This window comes from Penicillium longicatenatum (genome assembly GCF_028827895.1).
Source record: "Penicillium longicatenatum strain IBT 33135 chromosome Unknown contig_1_segment0_segment0, whole genome shotgun sequence".
NCBI classification, from domain to species: domain Eukaryota; kingdom Fungi; phylum Ascomycota; class Eurotiomycetes; order Eurotiales; family Aspergillaceae; genus Penicillium; species Penicillium longicatenatum.
In genome coordinates this window covers 1259770-1280778 of record NW_026643119.1, presented here as the reverse complement: position 1 = coordinate 1280778, position 21009 = coordinate 1259770, and the positions used below count along the sequence as shown (strand labels likewise).

General features: G+C 49.1%; 6 protein-coding genes across 6 annotated transcripts; 4 read left to right on the top strand and 2 right to left on the bottom strand.

The window, feature by feature from the left end:
* Positions 1–308: 308 nt before the first annotated feature.
* On the bottom strand, positions 309–1254 carry N7484_001262 (hemerythrin domain-containing protein; the record flags this gene model as incomplete). Its single annotated transcript, XM_057111682.1, has 2 exons — positions 309–1106; positions 1174–1254. Coding segments are annotated over 2 exons (879 nt in total), but the record flags the coding sequence as incomplete, so codon positions are not given.
* A 2049-nt stretch (positions 1255–3303) lies between these two features.
* Positions 3304–5986, top strand: N7484_001261 (uncharacterized protein; the record flags this gene model as incomplete). Its single annotated transcript, XM_057111681.1, has 5 exons — positions 3304–3307; positions 3388–3718; positions 3777–4639; positions 4698–4992; positions 5062–5986. The coding sequence occupies 5 exons, from the start codon at positions 3304–3306 to the stop codon at positions 5984–5986; spliced, it is 2418 nt and encodes an 805-aa protein (XP_056976418.1).
* A 605-nt stretch (positions 5987–6591) lies between these two features.
* N7484_001260 (DoxX family protein) lies at positions 6592–7819 on the top strand (the record flags this gene model as incomplete). The annotated part of the gene is made up of 2 exons (XM_057111680.1): positions 6592–6975; positions 7613–7819. The coding sequence occupies 2 exons, from the start codon at positions 6592–6594 to the stop codon at positions 7817–7819; spliced, it is 591 nt and encodes a 196-aa protein (XP_056976417.1).
* Positions 7820–7959: 140 nt separating this feature from the next.
* Positions 7960–9362, top strand: N7484_001259 (uncharacterized protein; the record flags this gene model as incomplete). The annotated part of the gene is made up of 2 exons (XM_057111679.1): positions 7960–9112; positions 9187–9362. 2 exons carry the CDS (start codon positions 7960–7962, stop codon positions 9360–9362), a joined length of 1329 nt encoding a protein of 442 aa, XP_056976416.1.
* A 1123-nt stretch (positions 9363–10485) lies between these two features.
* On the bottom strand, positions 10486–14304 carry N7484_001258 (aminophospholipid-translocating P4-type ATPase NEO1; the record flags this gene model as incomplete). The annotated part of the gene is made up of 3 exons (XM_057111678.1): positions 10486–12458; positions 12511–13853; positions 13898–14304. 3 exons carry the CDS (start codon positions 14302–14304, stop codon positions 10486–10488), a joined length of 3723 nt encoding a protein of 1240 aa, XP_056976415.1.
* A 739-nt stretch (positions 14305–15043) lies between these two features.
* sec16 (COPII coat assembly protein SEC16) lies at positions 15044–21009 on the top strand (the record flags this gene model as incomplete). Its single annotated transcript, XM_057111677.1, has 3 exons — positions 15044–15349; positions 15438–20406; positions 20459–21009. The coding sequence occupies 3 exons, from the start codon at positions 15044–15046 to the stop codon at positions 21007–21009; spliced, it is 5826 nt and encodes a 1941-aa protein (XP_056976414.1).

The window sequence follows — 21009 nt, the reverse complement described above, 5'->3', positions numbered from 1 at the left end:
TGGGTCGCCTTCGACAAAAATCCAACCTAGAAGCTCAATTGTGCTCAAATCAGATCCGGGTTCCATACAACTTCCTTCATCACCCATGCTACCAGATTACAGCTAAGCCTCTTGGAATGTTCGGCGTACCCCGGAGTGGGTCTGCCAGGTCAAAACTTATCATCATAATTCATGTATGTACGGGTTTTGAGATAATCTATATCGCTTTACTCGACTACAGCACTATAGACATCCATTTTGAACCCTGATGTGATTGACAAATAACTAGGTCTCTGGTCTCTCTCACTCTTGCGCCACAGAATTTCTTTTTAAGTTAAAGGGGTCGCAAATTTCAACGGGCGCGGGTTGCCCCATGTATCAGATGGCAGGAATCTCCAAGCATCGGCATGTTTGCGTGCGAACAAATTATGAACGATGTCATTAGATTGCGGTGACAGTGTTGGCCATTGGTTGCCCCCTTCGAAGGTAATGTCGCGGAGCCCAAGAACCATTGGCGGGATCACAAACTGATCATAAATTTTTGATTCATTAACAAACTCAAATCCGGTTTCAAAAGAACGAGAAAATGGAGGACTAGGACCTAGCCAAAGGGGAAATAAAAGCAAGAAGAGGAAGCAGAAATCTTTTACCTTGTCTTGTTTGCCTGCCTCGGCCTCGCACTCTTTGTAAACTTTAAGTAGAGGGGCGCCGTCAAAGGAGGCCATAGATAATAGACTGGTTATTTCGTGGGCTAGATGCTCACGAAAGCTAGGAGCCATTTCCTCAATCAAGCTGCGTACAATCGAGGCTTGGTATTCCTCAGGCCTAGTCTCTCCGTACGCGAGTAGCTTTTCTAGAGCCGGTTGAAAAGTGTGATGCTCTTCAATATTCCCTTGTAGGGACCCGGGCTGTTTCATCGCCTCCTCAAATTGTGGAAACATTCGCTCTTCCTCTAAGGCATGGTGGTGGGATACCCACCCAGCCCAGCTCCGGAGGAAGAACAAGAAGTCTTCGATGTCTTTCGAGTTGGATAGATCGGCCTGGAGGTAGAGTGAGTTTAAACCTCGAAGCATCGAATTATGCGCAAAGGCCATCTCATTAGCGATATAGATTGCCTCATGCTTAGACTGTTGCAGTTGGGTTTAGCAGATGAGCAATAACAGAGAGACAGGCTATGGAGCCAAGAGGCCCTACAATGTCTTGTGTTTTTGAGGGGGTTTCAATCAGGGGCCATGGACCGTCAGCCCAACGGCTGGACTCATGGGAGTTGCTTTCGCTAAAAGCCATAGATAAAGATATGTATTTATATGATGGAGGGAGACAAAAGATACTTTCTATTGGTGGCTCAATTCGATGAACAAACGCTCAAAGAGAAAAGGGGACTGAAGAGGGGAGGCAGGGAAAGCCAGCTATATATAAACCCGAGCAGTAGGTATTGCATCTATCATGCTGACTGTTTGTAGGTCCAGATGGAGTACACACGTCAGATTTACAAAATTGGGCTCGGAGAGGCTCGGGCGCTGGCTAAGATGATTATGCGATGTGGTTCAGCCGCTTAAGCCTCAGTCACTTCAACTACCGCTACTCTGCGAATCACATGTGTAGCAAAGGTGATTCCAGTTTAGATTCCCTGACAACAGCCGATCTTCTTTTGGCTCCTGTATGAGTATCTTAAAGGGGCTCTTCTGTTATGGGGGTCAAATTTCCAATACTATTCGTCCCTATCAGCACCGGTCACTCCGCTAGCGCGTGGGGGCTAAGACTGAAGCTACCGAGTTCTACCCCGCAACCTTCAGATCTTTCTGCCCGTGGAGGCAGTGACTGGAAATCAGGACAAGACCCGGTGCAGAATTAGCGGAGCAGCCCAGTGAAGGGCTATGTTTTTTTTTGGCCATGGCGAAAAGACAACATGGAAAAATGAAAAGTGACAAGTATTAATTATTTGTATCTTTATTCTCGTGTTACGGAAAGACTATGACTTGGTCAAGCCCCCTCCACGCGCTTTCGCGTTTAGACTACGTGGAATATTGGCGCCATGTGGTAGATACTAAAGGCTCATTGACTGTTATTCTTTCAGGCAACGTTTGCATAGGCATATAGCTGGCTCCAGTATTCTAGCGAATATAGGGAACAGTGATTAGACTGTTGCATCTAGACCTGCGTATGAAAAAAATGAAGACCCTATAGAAAGTCATACCTGTGCCCAAATTGAGTGCTGATAGAAGAATATCTAAATCCAGTAAATGGTGGCTGAGGTCTCGCTGCTTTAATAGCGTTTGTTGCTAGCTGATCATGACTGACTACACGTAGTAAACTATTATCATGACATAAACCTCTCTTGCCCTTGGACACCAATGACCTAACTTTTCTCAGTAGAAATGGTACTTTTCATCCTCGTGCTTTACAAAAACCACTGTGTTCAGTCACCCAATATCCATCCTTGGTCGCCAAGTATTAATCCAAACTCGCGGTAGTTTGGAACTCCCGTCTAAGAAAGCATGCCAAGAATATGATTGAAAATCCTTGTGCAAACCATGGCGTTTCTTTTTTTTTTAATTTCTCCAAGCTATATCCCCCTCCTCGGCAATTAAAGATCTATGATAAGTTATTGATTTTGATGTCTTGATTGGACAGAATAGATGAATCACTAAGATTTCTTGCAACTTATCCAGATCGCTACGATTGGACTCGAATGGGTTCTCAGGGCTTTGCGGCTACACCTACTGCGTTTGGACTTTACTAGAGAGGTCCTATAGGTAACCGTCGCATAATCCTTCATATTTGAGCCAATAGCATCCAAGGCTATCTCTGTCCAATGTGTAAAAAGATCGTTGCCAAAAATAGCAGGTCGATGCGGAGACTAAAGGTTGATATGCCGGAGCAGAAGCGAATTTTACTGGTGAAAATATCAGAGATAAACATGCAACTGATAAGATCCCGGAACCCGGTACACCCCGGGATCTGAGTGGGTGGAGATGAGGAGATCCCGGGAGAGGGGAAGGCATCGCTTAAAAAGATATCCAATGGGAAAGAACTACCGGACTCGCTATTGGTAGATACTCGATTCGCAAACTGACAGTTTATTGTTGCGCGACAATGGTAGCTTGGACGACAGAAGGTCCACGCGGAAGTATCTGTCAAGGGTCCTTGCAACTCTGATAGCCATTTGCCAGGCCGTTCTCTCCACCAATTATCGCGAGAAAGCATCGGCATTTGAAGCCTTGTTGATTGAGCATCATACCTAGAATGGTGGAAGTAGATATGCGACTGTGAGAAAGCCAATGAATTCAGTGGCTATAAAAGCCCTAGACAAGAACGGACAAAATGGGTTTTTTGTCAGAGGCAAAGATACTACATTCAATTCTCTGATACTAACTATGCTTTTTGACTTTCGGTACTTTTCCATAGCACTAGGACTGGCCTTGTTTGTCAATCCAATTGCTGGGAGATTCCATGGTGATCTCAGAAGGCCATCACCTAAACAGAAGCATGATAGCAGACGCGACCTTTTCCGCGGCTTGGATAGGACTTTGGATAACCGTGATCTGAATCAGATTCGCAGAACTTCTGAGGTTACATCTTGCATCGAATCAAACTTTACCAAAATTCATGCGCCACGAGAGAACATTTGGGCTGGTCTCACGGATTCTGAAGCTGCAAGTCTTTTGAAATGGTTGTTTAGTCAATCGGATTTGAATTTGACCACCACTTCGTCCGCAGGGGACTGGGACAATTCAATGTATCTATAGACCCTGAATCCTCAGTATGTCAGTTATTGACTAACTAACTATTCACAGTGAACTTGTTGAGCTCATGCAGCCGAACAAAACTAGTTCGCTCGATTTTATCGATCATGGCGCCATAGCCCCTCCTCGGTATGCTCATGTGGTAATTGATCATCGAGCCACAGTTGAGCCATACTATGCCGATATTATAGTCGGTCCATTTCCAATTGTGAATGGGACCACCAAGTGGGTGCCTCTTGAGTATCCATACACCCGCAAAACTCAAGGAAGAGTCCGAAACATCGACGCGGACTCTAGCACTCTTTACAGTTATTGGCTGCAAAAGATCTCTGCCTCGATATCTGATATTACTCTCGGGCTTTGGAATGCAACATATATGGGCTTGGACAATGACACCATCAGCCTATGGGGAATAGACCCCTTAGACCAGTCAGACGGTCATATTAGACGATGGGATCAATTCTGGAATGACCCAACCAGTGACTTTGACGACTCGACACTCCTTCCCTTAGGGCTATATGTACACTCAGATGTTACTGGCCGAGATCCTTCGAAATGGAAGATTTTGGGCTGGCTATACAACAATATTTTCTACGCAACAACTGACGAATTCCGGATGGCTTTCTACAGTCCAGGTTTTGAAAGACTCGGACAGAACAACGATGGCAAATGGGCACAGAGTGACCAGCGGGGGAAAGAATTGCCGCACGATCGATCTTATCCTCCAGTTTCTGTTTCACCCTCAGGGTCACGATTCGGAGTGGATTTCGATCAAAAATATGTCGAATGGATGGACTTTTCGTTCTACATTAGCTTTGCTCACGACACTGGGATGGCCCTTCGTGACATACGATACAAGGGTAAGCGAATACTTTATGAACTGGGTTTGCAGGAAGCCATGGCCCACTATGCGGGTAAGTTTTCTTGCACTAGCTTATATCATTTCATTCTTTTTTCACTAACACGTATTAGGAAATGACCCTGTCCAATCAATGACTTCGTATCTTGATACATACTACGGTTTTGGGCCATATGCGTTTGAGCTAGCAGCGGGATACGACTGTCCAGCGTACGCGACCTATCTCAACAGCTCTTTCTACGAAGATGAATCTACACACACACATATCAACAGCATCTGTTTGTTTGAATATGACGCAGATTATCCCATGCAGCGGCACAGTAGCTCCAATTATGTTTCCGTCACCAAGAATATCTACTTTACCGTCCGCTCAGTGTCCACTGTCGGAAACTATGACTATATGTTCAGGTGAGCTGTGACTTCGCTCTTGAATAGCATACGACTTAATGGAATCTGACCAACATTCTTTTTTCTAAGCTACTCTTTCTACATGGATGGATCCATCGGTGTCGAAGTAAGGGCCTCTGGATACATTCAGTCAGCCTATTATGCCCATAACGAAGATTTTGGTTACAAAGTGCACGAGGCTCTCTCTGGGTCTATGCATGACCACGTTCTAAACTTCAAGGCTGATTTCGATATTTTGGGAGTTAACAATACCATGGAACTGGTTCATCAAGTACCCACTACTCAAAGCTTTGCGTGGTCCAACACCCCTCGCAACACCATGAAACTCACGCGTTCCCATGTCAAGAGCGAGGACGAGAGCCGATTCAACTGGGCTGTCAACTCTGCCACCCAAGTGAAGGTGATTAACATGGATGAGACGACCCCCTATGGCGAGTATAGGGGATATCGTATCCTACCATCAACAGGAACTATTCACCTCACGGTTGAAAACTCGACCAATCTTCGCAACGCCGGGCAGTGGGCTGGCCACGACATTCAAGTTACTCAGCATCACGACACAGAGCCGCGATCCGCCCATCCCAAGAATAGTCAAGATGTGGAGAATCCACCGATAAATTTCGACGAGTTTTTTAATGGTGAGGATCTCGTGCAGAAAGATCTGGTTGTCTGGTTGAATCTTGGCATGCACCATGTCCCGCACACGGGCGACCTGCCCAACACCGTATTTACAACCGCTCATTCGGGCGTGCACTTTATGCCGCTGAATTACTTACTTGGTGATCCAAGTCGGGAAACAGTCAACATGGTCAGGATTGATTATGATGATGGCAACGTATCAGCAGTACACACTTTTGGACAGCACGATGATAAATGCGAATTGGATTTTAAGCCAGCAGAATTTAGCTTGTGGGACTACGTCGGAGATGTTGTGGTGAGAAAGTTCCCTTACGATCCAAACGACCCATATGATGAGACGGATAGCATTGCATGAAAGCTCAGGGGTCGCGGAAATCCTGAAGTTGAATATGGATTTTGGGAGGGCACTGTTGAAAGGCCCGGAGCAGAGGATGATCTAACATTTTGAAGATCATGAGAGGATTCACTTTCAACAGATGAACTATGTCAGCAGAAGTGATGCCAGCTCTTTTATGTATACCTTACCTAATACCTACCTAGGCAGCTATAAGTAAATTCAACAAAGCTGCATCTGCTGCCACTGCAACATCATTCTGAAAATATATCTCACATGAGTATTGCCTACCATTTCTTGGACGGTATATTGTAGCCCTGAAATTTGAACTACAACATCGGTTCAAAGAGGCCAGGCTACTGATCGTATTGATCATGCTAAATGATTTGCGGTTGAATCGAGAGCGTGATCTCGAAATCGGGAGTGTGATCCCGTATCCGTTGCGGAGTTCCGCAGACTAGTCAACGTCATGCGACTCGAATTATCAACTCTAACCTTAATCCTGTACATTCCCCTTGTTTTCATTATGTTTACTCTGGACTCTCATTTGAAATCAAGATCTAGTCTACACCACACTCTTGCCGTTTATTTGCAAACAAAGAGTCTACGATCAACTGCAGGAAGTCATGACAACTGAATTTGACCCCATCCGCAACACTCGCACTGTGCTTGGTCTAGGATTCGCCGGTGCAGGCATTGTGCACTTTGCCCATCGGGAATTCTTTAACCAGCTCGTTCCGAAATCACTTGCAGAATATGCTAGAACAATAAACGTTGTCACCGGCATTATTCAAATATCAGGCGCAGTTGCTCTGTTCATTCCAAGGCTACGGAATGTTGCACAATGGTCGAATCTTGCGCTGCTGGTGCCGACATTACCAGCGACTATAAACCAAGTATTGCATCCGGAAAGCCTTGAGAAAGTCGGGATTCCACCTCAGCTTACAATAGTCCGCGTATTCGCGCAATTGTGCGTTATCCTAGTGGTATGGAGGGCTACACGGGCCGTTGTAAGTATCTGATCTAAGTTTGTTAGGTAATAAATGCTAATATAGGACAGTAATTTTGAGCGGGTGACTGCTATTCTTTGCCTCCTCTCAGATTGGTAGGAAATCTATCTTGAGGAAGGGAACGTCTTAACATTAGGGGATGGTCTGCTTTGAGATTTTGGTCCAGGCTTATGGGAAACCCTACAGTCATAACTATTTAACCCAAATGCATTTCAAGTTTCGTAATAAAGCATAAGGAACATTCCGGGTCGAACGGCCTCTAGCATAATGCAGTGCAATTACTTGTACAGGGTTACCGCAATATTTAAAATTGGCCCATAATAACCCTTGTGGGGGAAGAGGGGTGGGGGCGAATGAAGGAAGGTTCACAGCCAGATCTAAGCCGATGGTATGCACGATTGTTGCGCGTGAGACATACATGGCAAATATATGGCATTGCGAAGCCACCCCTTGCATACTTCAATAAATTGAACTTTTCTGTTTCAAGGAATACAATATTCAAGAAGGATGAGAGTCTTTCTGCACTCGGTGACAGGATAAACATCATAAATTGATAATCACAAGTCATGCGGAACTTTAACTTGGTTGTTTATCTTGGCATCGATTGTCTTTACTTATAGCACTGATCTACCACTAGTTACCCACAGCTAATACACGCAATGGAACCATCCAAGGCACTCAACTCCCCTCTTTCCAGCAGGATGTCTTCCTTGGGGTTCCTTACGCCCAAGCCCCGCGACTAGACAATCCCAAGCCAATCAATGTTACCTACAATGATGACACTCCGTTTGACGCTTCTCACTACGGAAACACATGCTACGGGTTCGGCTCCAACGAAATTTAGGACTGACCCAAAGTGAAGACTGTTTAAATCTGAACATCATCCGACCCTCCAAAGAAACAGTGAAAAATGACGCCCAACCCCTTCCTGTTCTGTTTTGGATGTACGGGGGAGGCCTGCACCAGGGATCTTCTGCAGATCCAATGTGGAATCTATCGTATATTGTGCAACGATCTGTTAAGGAAGAACAGCCCGTTATAGCTGTGGGGATCAATTACCGTCTTTCCTTTCTCGGATTTCCAGGGGGACAGGAGGCTTTAGATGCCGGGGTGACTAACCTGGGACTTAAAGACCAGCGAATGGCCCTGGCTTGGATCCAGGAGAATATATTTGCATTTGATGGTGATCCGTCCCGAGTGACAATCTGGGGCGAGTCTGCAGGCGGAGTTAGTGTTGTACAGCAACTTATTGCCTATGGGGGCCATGGTGGCACTGAGCTTTTCAGTGGCGCCATTGCAGTCAGTGATTTCGCTACAGGGGCTGCTTTGCCGGAAATGGAGAAGATGCAGGCTGGGTTTGATAGGCTGGTGGCAGGGGCTAATTGTACTATGGCGAAGGACAAGCTTGACTGTCTTCGCGGGACCTCGTTGTATAATCTGTATCCTCTTGAAGGAAATTTGGAAGTGGGATGGGGTCCAGTCATAGACGGTGACTTTCTACAGGGACCTCCTGCTTGGGAAATTCGTGATGGGAAGTGTGCTCGTGTGCCTCTCCTTTTGGGTAGTAATTCGGACGAGGGTCTGATTGGAGTGACGGCATCAGGATACTTTCCCAACTCAACAAATGAGACTAAGATCTTACTGGAGAAGATTTTCCCTCTCCTGCAAGATTCGGCCATCGAGAAGCTCATAGATCTCTATCCGGAAGACGGGCTAGGAGAAGCACCACCATACTCCCTTCCAGCGGACTTCGCCTGGTGCGAAGTTATGAGCGCCGCCAATCTTCCCTGCGGCTCTCAGTACCGCCGTGCCGCGGCCCTGCTAGGTGATTACATTTCGCACGCGCCTCGCAGGTATATGGCCCAGCTATGGTCTAGGCTCGGTCTGCCGACGTACAGCTTCCACTTCAAAGCAGCCACAACCGGGATCCCGATCCAATATTTCTATGGCCTGGATCCTGGGTTTGCAAACCATGGAGCTGAGCTAGCGTATGAGATGGGATTGCCCGGGGGCTTCACTACGCCCATTCGGTTTTATCCACCAGTAAAGAATGTTTCTGGGCATGTGGCTCTGTCGATGGAAATGAATGGACGGTGGATTGCTTTTGCAGCGAGAAGAGACCCAAACAAGTCAGGAGGTTTGTTTAGGTCCAATTTTAAGGTTTGACCGTTATAATGAGTGAAAAGCTGGTGGGGCTAATGTTACAGACAGATCGGAGTCCGTCACTTGAGTGGCAGGAGTATAACATATCAACATCGAATTTTGTTTTTGATGCTACTGACGAAGATCTGAACTTGGGTATGGAGACAGATGACTATCGTGAAGATGCATGCCAAATTTGGACGGAAAATGTCGCCTATACAGATTATTCTGGTCAAGGTTCATAGGGAACTTGACAGTGGAAAAGACAAAATCCGAGGAATCTTCTCCGTGCCCCGTGAGCTATTTCAGATCACATCAAGGGTGAAAAAAGCAAATTCTTGAGAACGGGTCTGTTAAAATAATATTTGTAAAATGAACGCAGCCATCCGTTCAAGCCCTTTAACTTAGCATGGCGTAGTGAGAGAGCAATGATCTGGCTCGTCCTCATGTCCCAGGTTCAGAGATAAGACCCATTTCAGGAGTGAGTTATGGCTGTGCTGCGGGTGCTTTTACACTTCTAGGGGGCTGGGCTGAGATTATGAAGCAAAATTGGTCGGGGCATTTGTCAGGATGAGTGGGTGGCTCCTTTGAACAGCAGCTCTGTGAAATTCTTCGATGGGATGCTTATAAATCCTTAGCTGGACAAAGAGACAAACAAGAATCCGAAGATGACTCGAATACAGATAACGGCAGTCTTGACGAAATTGAAGATATTCTGAACTTTCTTCAGGACCTGATTGATCTACCCGTGAAGCCAGAGTCGTTTTCAAAGCACCAAACGAGAACAGGGTATGTAATGATAAACTGTTATCTGGACAGGTGCTGAGATATAGAGAATATTTTCGGCTAAGAAGGCCACCTGGAATGATTCGAAATGAAACTGCCCTTGGACATCTCGAAAAGGGACGGCGTAGAGCATTTCCTCCCAGGCAGGACACTCCTATCAATTTCTGGAAACAGCGAGTTGTACCAATTCAAGTTATCCAGGTGAAGCGGCTGATAGGGAAAGAAGCCTCCTTGCAAGCATTTCCCTCTCCCACAAGAGTTAGGGTTGAGGATTTAGAGAGGTGTGCGCTGAAGACCAACCACGCTGTATTAAGAAAGTCCAGAGTGCGGTAGCGAATTACAGTGACCTTTTCAGAATGGAAATTTCTATATATGAATGACTTCGGGGAGACCAGGTATCTTTCCAAGATGAGAATAAAAGTTTCAAGTTCTAACGCCTGATGCGCTTTGCAAAATACGCTTAGAGTAGATATACAGGATCGTCAGGTATTTCTACCATGATCATATGAGAGGTAGGTATGAGGAAAATGGGGAGAAAAGAAGAAAATGCCAAAATGAAACCATTGATCCTTCCAAACTAGATCAGCCACGTACCTTGCGGTAGCTAGGGGGTTTCACGGACTGCTTGATGAGTTTGCCAGCCCATACAGGTACCAATGAAACGGCTAGCACGGCAACGACACGCCAGAGCCAGTCGAGAGTAATGACATAGCTGAGATTGAAATAGTCCCCAAGGAAAGGAACGCTACCTGCGTACAGGAGCAGCGTTCCCAGTAAGGAGATGATCATGATTGGGTGCCAAGTGGTGATGGCAATGGCGACCATACCCAGTTCATTAAGGACCAAGGCCGTAAAGGAGACACTAATCAGACGGGGGCCTGTGATGGTGTCCAGTAAGATCTGGGACAGGCCTTGAATGACCGCTCCCTGATAAACCGAGATAAGAACCCAGGTAAAAAACGAACGATAGCTTAAGCTCTTGCCAGTCTTCAGCTCCTTGTATAGCTCTGGGTAAAGATTGGCAAGCCGCTCATCCACGTCTCGGTCGAAAACAAGCGAGAAAACCGGTGCGTTAGTGTAGACAGTGGCATAGCCGATCATAAGCCAATTGATGAAAAGACCCTTGGGATCGAAATGTCCAGCAATGCTATACATTGTTTGACATACACTGATGATCAAACCACGATGCATGATGAATTGTGCTAATTTGGCAGACCGCTTGTACGAATTCCGGCCATGCCAGACTAGTAGCTTGGTCAGATGATGGAACTGTGTAATACTGAAGTCGGCAGCCAAAGAGGCTTGACGACCTTCTTTACCCACAATACCAATTCCAACATCGGCAGCTTGGATCATGGATACATCGTTGCCTCCGTCGCCAATACAGCATACGCGCTTCTTGGTATGCTGACGGATCAAGTTGGCGACCTCGGCTTTCTGTGTCGGTGAGCATCGGCATGCAATTACTGCAGGAAGAAGAACTGCTACAGATATGAATGCAGTGCGGAAAGGACCAAGCATCAACGTCAAGGATTCACCGTCGATCAGCAAACAACAGTCCGTTTTGTTGCGTAAGAAATCAAGTGCTTCTTGGGCGGCAGATTTATCTGTCACCTTCGAAACAGTGTGAATGTACTGACCACGGGATACCAACTTGGCAGAAATGGCAACACATCGCGCTGTCTCAACCTTGTCGCCTGTCAACATCCAAATCTTTATGCCTGCATTGCGCATCAGTTCCAAGGAAGACTTGACATCACGTTGCAGGCGATCTTCGACACCAGTCACACCAAGGAGTTCTAGGTCACGTTCCAGGTATTCACCGACAACCTTGGCCAAGCCAGCGTCACGATCTTGGAAGGACAGAGATGCCTGTTTATACTTGGCGGAAAATCCATGGTACTGTTGTAGCGAAAGCCGCTTGCGTCCGACAACCAGAGTTCGTAGACCCTCGCGCGCCATGTTGGCAGTCTCCTCATCAAGCCAGTCATTGGTCGCAACAATTGATGACATGACAGTGTCTGCACCTTTCTGGTAAAACCAGATTTCGGGTTCAAAGTTGCTCTCCGCTTCAGTAACATTTTCCTCCTGCTCAAACTGCACAATGATGCCCATTCGTTTGCTATCAGATGTGAAAGGGAAGATGTCCAGTATGCGAACACGAACCACCACTTGCTTAGAGTCAGTGGATTCGAGAACAATGTTTTGTCGATCCCGATAAGACAGCTTCAGGCCAACCTCTTCGGTGTATCGGACAATTGCAATTTCATCCGGCGATGACGCCTGATAGTTGGTAACCTTTTGACCATCCTCTTCCTCGGTAGTAGGCGTGACGTTGTGACAGAGAGCAAGAGCCAGAATGAGATCTCGGACTCGAGAACCAATTTCTCGTCGTGTCCGAGGTGCAGCTCCTTGGCCAGCCTGGGTTCCGAACACAGTTGAAGGAGTCGTCAAAGCGTTGCCAGCAAAGCCTTGGCGAATAAAAGATGCAACCTCATCCATTGCCTCGTTAGCATATGAAACAGTGCCAACGTGAATTTTCTTCAATTCCATCTCTGCGTTGATAGTCAGTAGTTGTTGATTATGTGAGAAAATTGTGGTACTCACCATTCTGGGTCAAAGTCCCGGTTTTGTCAGAGAGCAAATATTCAATTCTCCCCAGATCCTCCGGAATTGTACTAGTCCGAACAACGGTCCCTGGAATATCCTTGTCACGCTCTATGAACCGCCCATAGACAGATTTGGCCATGTCCAGATTGACTCGGAGACTCATCGGGATGATAGTTGAGAATAGAATCAGGTAAATCATAATGGCAACATACCACACCTTGTCATTGGTTGGCTCAAAACCTTCAAACGCTACCAAAATGATAGAGAGGGCAAGAGTGAGAATACACAGAATCTTGGTGAGATTGTTAATCTCATACTCCAATAGGCCCACCTTGGACCGCGAAGGGGAAGTGGAAAGAGCGGCTCGCGTTTGAGAACCGGTGTAGATGATAGCAGCATATGTGATGGTGTTAGATGCAAGGACAGTGTTAGCCCACGCAGTGTTGTCGATACTCAAGGGTGCTGAGTTAGAACTCTGGCTATCGTCAACTTGGGATGGACCATTCTGCAATTGGCTGGATGTTTTGTCCACATGTGCGTCGTAAAAGCCAGTTGGGGGTCCAATTTCAATCGTGCCCACAAATTCGTTGACTCTCTGGTCTGGAGGACTTGCAATAATCTTCAGGCGATTGAAGTTGTTGAAGGAGAGCGATTGTGACAATGCGGAAGGGACGCGCAATTTCCAATCAGTTTCACCGTCTAGCTGGTCGGTACGGATGAATGTATCACTGGCAGGCGAAACCTCAATCGGATTGGATGTAGCATCCGCAGCCGGCCCCGAGGCCTCGTTGTCCGCGTCAAGTAGATCTGCAGATGCTCCAGGAGCAGGTACCTCTAATGAATGTTGGCGAGACGGGCCAGAGTCATTTGAAACGCTCTTGAGGATCACCACGTCCGCAGGCAGGCGTTGGTTTTTTCGAACCTTGAGAACGTCTCCTACTTTCAAGTCTCGCGATTTCTTAATAACGTCGATGGCATTTCTTTCGAGAGACACCACTGTGAACTCTTCTGCATTTGCTTCAGCATCCCGCCGTCGTCGCCCAATGTCATCCAGTGCTTCCTTGCCTAGCGAGATAGAAACCACAAAGGCGAGAGGTGCGATATATGAAGACATATAGCCGATTCGGAGCATGGGAAGAACTTGGGAAAGTGCCACAAGAAGGAAGTATATGTTAAAGAAAAAGGAGAATTCGTTGTACAGGGTCCGCGGCAGAAAGCTCCAGGGTGTGTACTTGGCGTTGGAGACGATGTTAGGTGGGTATTTGGTAGACTGGTGCTGGCCGACAAGGACTCCACGGGGGGCGCATTTTCGTTCTCCGTATTGTTTCCCCGTAGTCGATCTGAAATATTCTGTAGGAATCCCAGGCCTTTGAGATGAGGCAACCGTAGCCGACTCCTTTTAGATTGTTCCTCGTCATTGAACATACGGATGGAGCCCCGCCGATCCAGCAGCGGCGCGTCGGCATCCGTCAAGTTTCGAGAGCTCCCATTTGACTGGCGAATCCCATCCTCACCATGTTCTTCCAGCAGCGCATCTGTGTCTTCCTCCAGGTCCCCACGGCCAGACGCACTTCGCCGCCAAGGACTACCCACGCCCACTCGCAAATTCCTTAGCGCTATTCCTGGTCCATAGTTTCGTGAGCGACTCGCGTAGTCTCGAGAAACTCGACTTGCTTGTGGTGGCGCAGTGTTGGGGTCAAGCTCCTCGAGGTCCAAGTCGTCATCGGATCCGGAGAAGTCATCGGGGTCGTCTGTTCGCAAGGGATGAAGGTAGTCTGGAGAAGAAGGCATCTTTATCGTGATGCCCTTCGAGCCTCACAGTAAGCTGCTCATGAGCTGAGATTTGAGGCACGGCGTGGCGGCAAATAGAGGATTTGAGATCGGCGGTTCAAACGGCATTGAAGTGACGCGGCAGCATAGTGGGGACGGAATGAAAGTTCAAGGGGTTCGAGGGAAGCCCTGGACAATAAGTCCCGATAGGAAAATTGAGAGTGAGTGAATTATGCGCGAGGGCCTCAATGGTAAATAATATGCCTATGAATCGTGGGAAATAATTTAAGCACCGCGACTGCCTGACGCCAGCGATGCTGCAGCATCACCTGACTGCACAAGAGGGAGGTTATGTCATATGCTTATCTCATCATGCATAAATCTCTGTCACGTGGTGCACTGCAACGGTGTTCAATTCGGAAGAATGTTTGTCCTTCACCATTTATAGCGATGCTGAGTCAGGCCCCCAAATGGGGCCAATAACAGAGAGCAAGTCAGTCTGGGGCGTCGCGATTTCGGGACATTCACCCTTGTTCATTTCTTGGCTGTCCGGCGACTCGATGCATTCATGGTTTATTTCTTTTCTAATTTAATATCCTGTTTTTCTCTTTCACGCTTTCGTTACGCCGTTTAATGGATTCTTGAGTTTGATATCTTTTTTACTTGGGATTGTTGACCCTGAACGTCATTGGAGAGACGTGTCAGGTAACCTCCGACCTCCCCGACTCGAGCCAAAATCCAAGGGCCTGATACGCAAATCATGGCGCAAATATCATCACCTGGCGAAGGCGCCGATGCATGGAATCCAGCATCGCTACCGGAAGGTGGCCTACACGGGCCTACCGCGACTGCAACCGAAGCTGCTTCATCCAACACCGTGGTCGCAGATAACGCGCAAGAACCTCTTCAATCTAACGTGAAATCGCCGCTCAGTGATGACGACTATTCTGCGTGGGATATGCCTGAGGACACGCCAGCTGCTCAACCAGAGCTTACATCCTTGGATTCCGTTCTGTCGGATGTGCCCCCGAGCCTTGATGACACCGCAGACCATGGTCAGAGCGATGTCAGTCCGGCAATTCCTGATCACGCAGATGAATCTGGCGCAACTTCCATCCGGGAAGGCCCTCTTGAATCCCCCATCGACCATATAGCCACCGCGCAATCCGAGCCTAACGAGCCCGAACCCCCCCATAGCCACTGAAGTCCCGCAAATCGAGAGCGGTGGGTCTGATGCGATCTTTGCGCAGAACGATGATTCAGTGGACTTCTCGGAGTTACTGGCAAAAGATCCGATTGTGGAGGAACCTCTAGGTCAATCACAAGTCCCTGAAGCGGAAGCCGCCAGCGAAGTTGCACCTATTGAAGATATACTAGCGGAAGCTCATCCAGTAGGATCTCAAACAGCCGAAGAAACGTCGGCTGAACCCCTGGAATCCAAGACAACTCCAACGGAATCTTCGTCCGTCACCGCAGTGTTCGAGTCCAGCGAAGGGCCAGACGATTTTTCCGCTCTGCTGTCTGCAAATGCTGATTTAACGCCTATCTCACCGGAGGCTGATTTTGCTAGGGAGAGGACTTCGCCTAGCGAAGTCTCTCAACAGGCTACACAAACCCTCCCCGTAGATTCATGGACCGGAGCGTCCTCTACGGAGCAGGAAGCGCCCCCGCATGAGGACAATCAACTCGCAGATCAAACCATCTTCGATGAGCCAGTACAGTCGACTGCTTCTATGCAAATGAACTTCGATGTACCTGTTGAGGATGCAAGTGCAGATGGCAGTGGTGTTTGGGGAAATCAAGCCGACGGAGAATTGGATTCCGATGGTGATGATTTTTTCAACCAACTCAAAACCCAGACCAAACCGATTTTCGCACCAGAAGCGGAGTCGAGATTTGAAGAGGGCGTTCCCTTATTAGAGGAAGACAGTCCAGCAGCTACCCCAGAACATGCAGTGCGCAACGATACTGTGGCAAACGATCCTTTTGTCAATGACAATGATGATGCAGAGGGTTTCTTTAGCTCCGCCAAACCGTCGGAGGCCATTGAAGAGCCGTTCCACCTTACTCGCAAGAGCACAGACCAGGTGATGGAATCGGTTGGATTCGATATTAATTCCCCGACAAGTGATATCTCGGCAGCGGCCCAATTCGAAGATGTTATCAAGGCCGCGACCTCTGAGCCGCAGAAACCTCAAACACAGCCCAGCGTGCCTGTACCATCTGAGGAAGATCTTGCTGCACGATGGGAGGCAGAGTTAAGCGATGCAGAGGAAGATGACCTTGCAGCTCGCTGGGAAGCCGCATTGGATCTGGAAGATGACATGGAAGATGATCTCCCGGAGCCAGCCCATCATGAACCCCAGAGCCCAGCGGTTATTGGCTTGAATAGTCCTTTCGAGACACCCCAACAGCGGCAAACTCCGCCTAGGCCCATTCCTGGTATATATGCGCCTCATCAACCATCTACGGCGGATTTGGTGGGAGGTATGGATTTCCCAGGAGCACCGCCCACGAATACCAGCATTCCACCGTACTATACCCAGCAGCCGCCAAATCCAGTCACTAGCAGAGGAGAAAGTTTCGCTGAGCGGTCAAAAGAAGGCTACAAGTCTCCTTACGATCTTCCCGATGACTTGTCTCGGCCTCGACGGTCTGTTCTCACTCATAAGCCTACCCCTCCGAAGGTGGACAACAGCATGCCGCCGCCACCACCTCCAGGGAGTAACATGATGCAAAGCTCTACCCCATATGCTGCTCCTCCTGCGTCCACGCCTCCTGTGGGCCCTGCGGCAGCCGCTCCTCCGCCCGCACCGAAGAACTTCTTTGAGGAGCTTCCATTGCCTCCCCCACGTTCTAGGCCTGCCAGCTCAGGGCGGTATACTCCAGGACCTTCCGGTCCCGCGTTGGCTGGTACATCAGTCGGTGCGACGTCGCAAAGCCCATATGCACCCCTACCAGGTCCAGCGCCTGCTCCTCCAGGGGCTTCCACTGGCGCCCTTCCTCTCCAGTCTTCGCTCCAGCCGCCAGAGCTCTTGGATCCGTATGGCCCCGTTGGAGCATTAGCCTCGAGTGCGCCTGCTGGTCCTCCTGCCACCTCAAGGTATTCTCCTATGCCTCCTACTCTGCAACCTTCAGGGAAATCTTCTTCGGGACCAAGATACTCGCCTGCGCCTCCGCCTTTGTCCGCTGGTCGCAACCGTTATGCCTCTCAGCCGCTTGATGTTCCTGGTCAAGGTACCAACCTGCCTTTCCAACCCCGTACATCAAGCCCTCTGGCATACCACGAAAAAGTTTCGTATCAACCCGATGGTGCTCAGCAGCAGCCTCCGCCGCCGCCGCTTCAACCCCCATCCCTTCAGCCTTCTGTTGATCTGTCTCCGCCTCGTCAGCGCCAAAGTGTCGATCAAGGGTCGCCTTATGCTCCGCAGTTGCCCAATGGCTCTGCCGATGCTGCAAGCCAGGTAGCTGGAAGTCCGCCTGGTGGTTCGCAACAGAAGGGCCGTTATGCACCTCAGGAGTACATGAATCAATTTACTCAACGTATGGCACCCAACAACACCTACGCTCCTAATCCTGCCGTCGCCGATGCTCAGCCTTATGCCCAAGCAAACGAGCCCGGAGTTGTTTCTCCTCGCAGGTCTCAAACTCAGTCACCTGGCCAGCAGTTGACCAGCCCGCGAGCATATGTACCGCCCATTGACACTTTACCCCGTCCAGCTTCGGTACACGGGTCGAGCTCGCCGACCAAGATTGCGAACCCGTATGCACCTCAGCAAGCGGCCGCAAGTCGTGCTCGGGCTGTTTCTCGAGCTTCTCAGCAGCTTGCTTTCATTGTTCCTACTGATGGTCAAGAGCAAGATCCTTTGCAACGTTGGAAGGGTGCTCCCATATTCAAGTTTGGATTTGGCGGAGCTGTGGTGTCATGTTTTCCCAAGCATATCCCTCGTTATTCTGCTGGTGTAACAACACCTATGATAAAGCCTACGCTTGGTGAACCTAAGCATTCTCAGATTGATGCATGGCTACCGACTGGCGAAACCATTGTGCCGCATCCTGGTCCTCTCAAGGCCAAGTCCAAGAAGAAAGATGTCTTGGCATGGCTCTCTAGCAAAATTGCGGCTTTTGAAAACGAGGAAACACCCGGGTTCAGCCCACAGCAGCCTGATATCCAGAAGCGCCACGAGGAGAAGATTTTGCTCTGGAAGGTCGCAAAGATCTTGGTTGAAAATGATGGTACTTTTGAAGGATCACCTGAATTTCAGAAATCCCTACGCCAGGCCGTTTTCCCGAATCTTGCGGATTCTCAAACCGCAGATTCTTACTTTCCGGCGCAGGGTGGTTCTGAAGCATTTGACCTTCCATCTCAGCCAGATGCTGTCGATGCCCGGTGGAGCGAGGAACTCCGCAACCACTTACTGCTTGGTGAGCGAGAGAAGGCTGTTTGGGCTGCCGTCGATCGGCGCCTTTGGGGCCACGCAATGGTGATTGCTTCTACTATGGAGAAAAATATTTGGAAGCAGGTAGTTCAAGAATTTGTCCGACGTGAAGTTCGATCTAGCGGAGGCAAAACAGAGTCGATCGCAGCTCTTTATGAAATATTTGCCGGGAATGTTGAGGAGAGCATTGACGAGCTTGTTCCACCATCTGCCCGGGCTGGTCATCATTTGATCAGCAAAGCAGGTGGTCAGGGTGCCTCTAGGAACGCACTTGATGGGCTCGAGAGCTGGAGGGATACTCTTGGCTTGGTATTGAGTAACCGCAGCCCCGAAGATCACCAAGCTTTGCTGGCTCTTGGCAACCTGTTGGCCTCTTACGGCCGTACGGAGGCTGCCCACATTTGCTTCATTTTCTCTCGCGGTGCTGTCTTCGGTGGCGCCGATGATCCACAGGCCAACATTGTACTTCTTGGTGCTGATCACCAGCGCCTCCCTTGTTCCTTGTTGGATGATGATTCTATCCTCTTAACTGAGGTCTATGAGTTTGCTACATCTGTCCTGGGCAACTCCCCAGTAGCCAATTTGCCGCACCTGCTAGCCTTCAAGCTTATGCATGCCAAGTATCTCGCTGATCGTGGACGCAAGACAGAGGCGCAGAACTATTGTGACGCATTTGCTACATCTCTCAAAGCAACCACTCGCCCCTCTCCTTATCATCATCAGCAGTTGTTTACGGAAATTGATGAGCTATCGGCGCGCCTTCGTCAAGCTGCCAGTGATGGAGCTTCATCTTGGATCTCAAAGCCCAGTATGGAAAAGGTGTCTGGGTCAATGTGGGCTCGCTTCAATAGCTTCGTTGTTGGTGATGACAATGATGCAGCTTCAACAGGCTCTGGCAAGGCAGGCGAGGTTTCAGACTTTGGACCGTTTGCCAACGTGGCCGGGACACCTACTGTGAGCCGATCACCATCTGTATCGGATCTATACGGCTCCTACCCTGGACCAGGGACGCAGCAAATCCCGCCCGCCGCAATGCCGGCCGCTGGTTCCTCAAGATATCTTCCATCCAACCAGTACGCAGCCAATGGTTCGCCGGAACAGTTACGTGGTCGGTCCTCGATGGATTCCCAGCGGTCCGTGTCTGGTGGCTTTTCCTTTGGACAGCGTAGACTCTCGCAGGAACCCGAAACCCCAGTGGACTCGACGTTCCCGGGAGCACCAATGTATGGATCTCCAGGCAATGTTGCATACCAGCCCACGCCGCCTCAGCAGTCTTATGTGCCTCTGGCTCCGGTAAAGGAGGATGCCACGCAATCACCGGCTGATGCCACCCAGCCTCCAGTGAATGGTCTATTTTACCAACCACCTGGACAGGAAAACGGCTCTGACAGTCAGTCGCCGTATTACCAAGGCCCACCTGGCATGCCGCAAGCTGAAAACTCTGGCTATATGCCCCCAGCCGCTCCTAATTCATATGAGCCTCCTTCTTACGCTCCAGTCATGAACCTCGCTCCTGAGGAAATTGAACCCCAGGAGGAAGAGGAGTCAAAGCCTAAAAAGTCATTCATGGACGGCGACGATGATGATGATCTCGCTGCTCGAGTAGCAAACCTGAAACTATCGCAAAAGGAAGAGAATGATCGCAAGGCAGACGAAGCATTCCGAAAGGCGGCCGAAGAAGATGGTAAGTGGTGTTCCCTCATTTCACTAGTTTCTACTTCTAACATTGTCTACAGCCAAACGCGGTGAACAGCAAGCTCAAAAGAAGGGCTGGTTTGGTGGATGGTTCGGGGGAGCTGCCAAAAAGGACGCCGACAATTCAGGCGGTGGTCCTATCAGAGCCAAGCTAGGCGAGGAGAGTTCCTTCTACTACGATAATGACCTCAAAAAATGGGTCAACAAGAAGGATCCCAGTTCAAGTGCTGCCGTCCGTGCTACACCACCGCCTCCACGAAGCTCTGCGCCCCCTAGCCGGGCCAGCTCTGGTAGTATGCCGCCTCCCCCCGCTCCATTGTCCGCCGCGTCTGGCAGTCGACCCCAATCGTCGTCGAGTGATGCAGCGAATCTGTCGTCTAGTCCTGCTTTCCCCGGACTCGCTGTCCCTCCGCCAATGCCACGATCTGTTTCTACTGGCGGGGCCATGGCGTCCACTCCGCCTAGACCTACTTCTTCCCTCAGCCATGCCCAATCTATCGATGATCTTTTGAGTGCTCCCACAGCTCGCAAGGGGGCCACCACCGTCCGAGGCAGAAAGAAGGGTCGCTACGTTGATGTCATGGCTCAATAA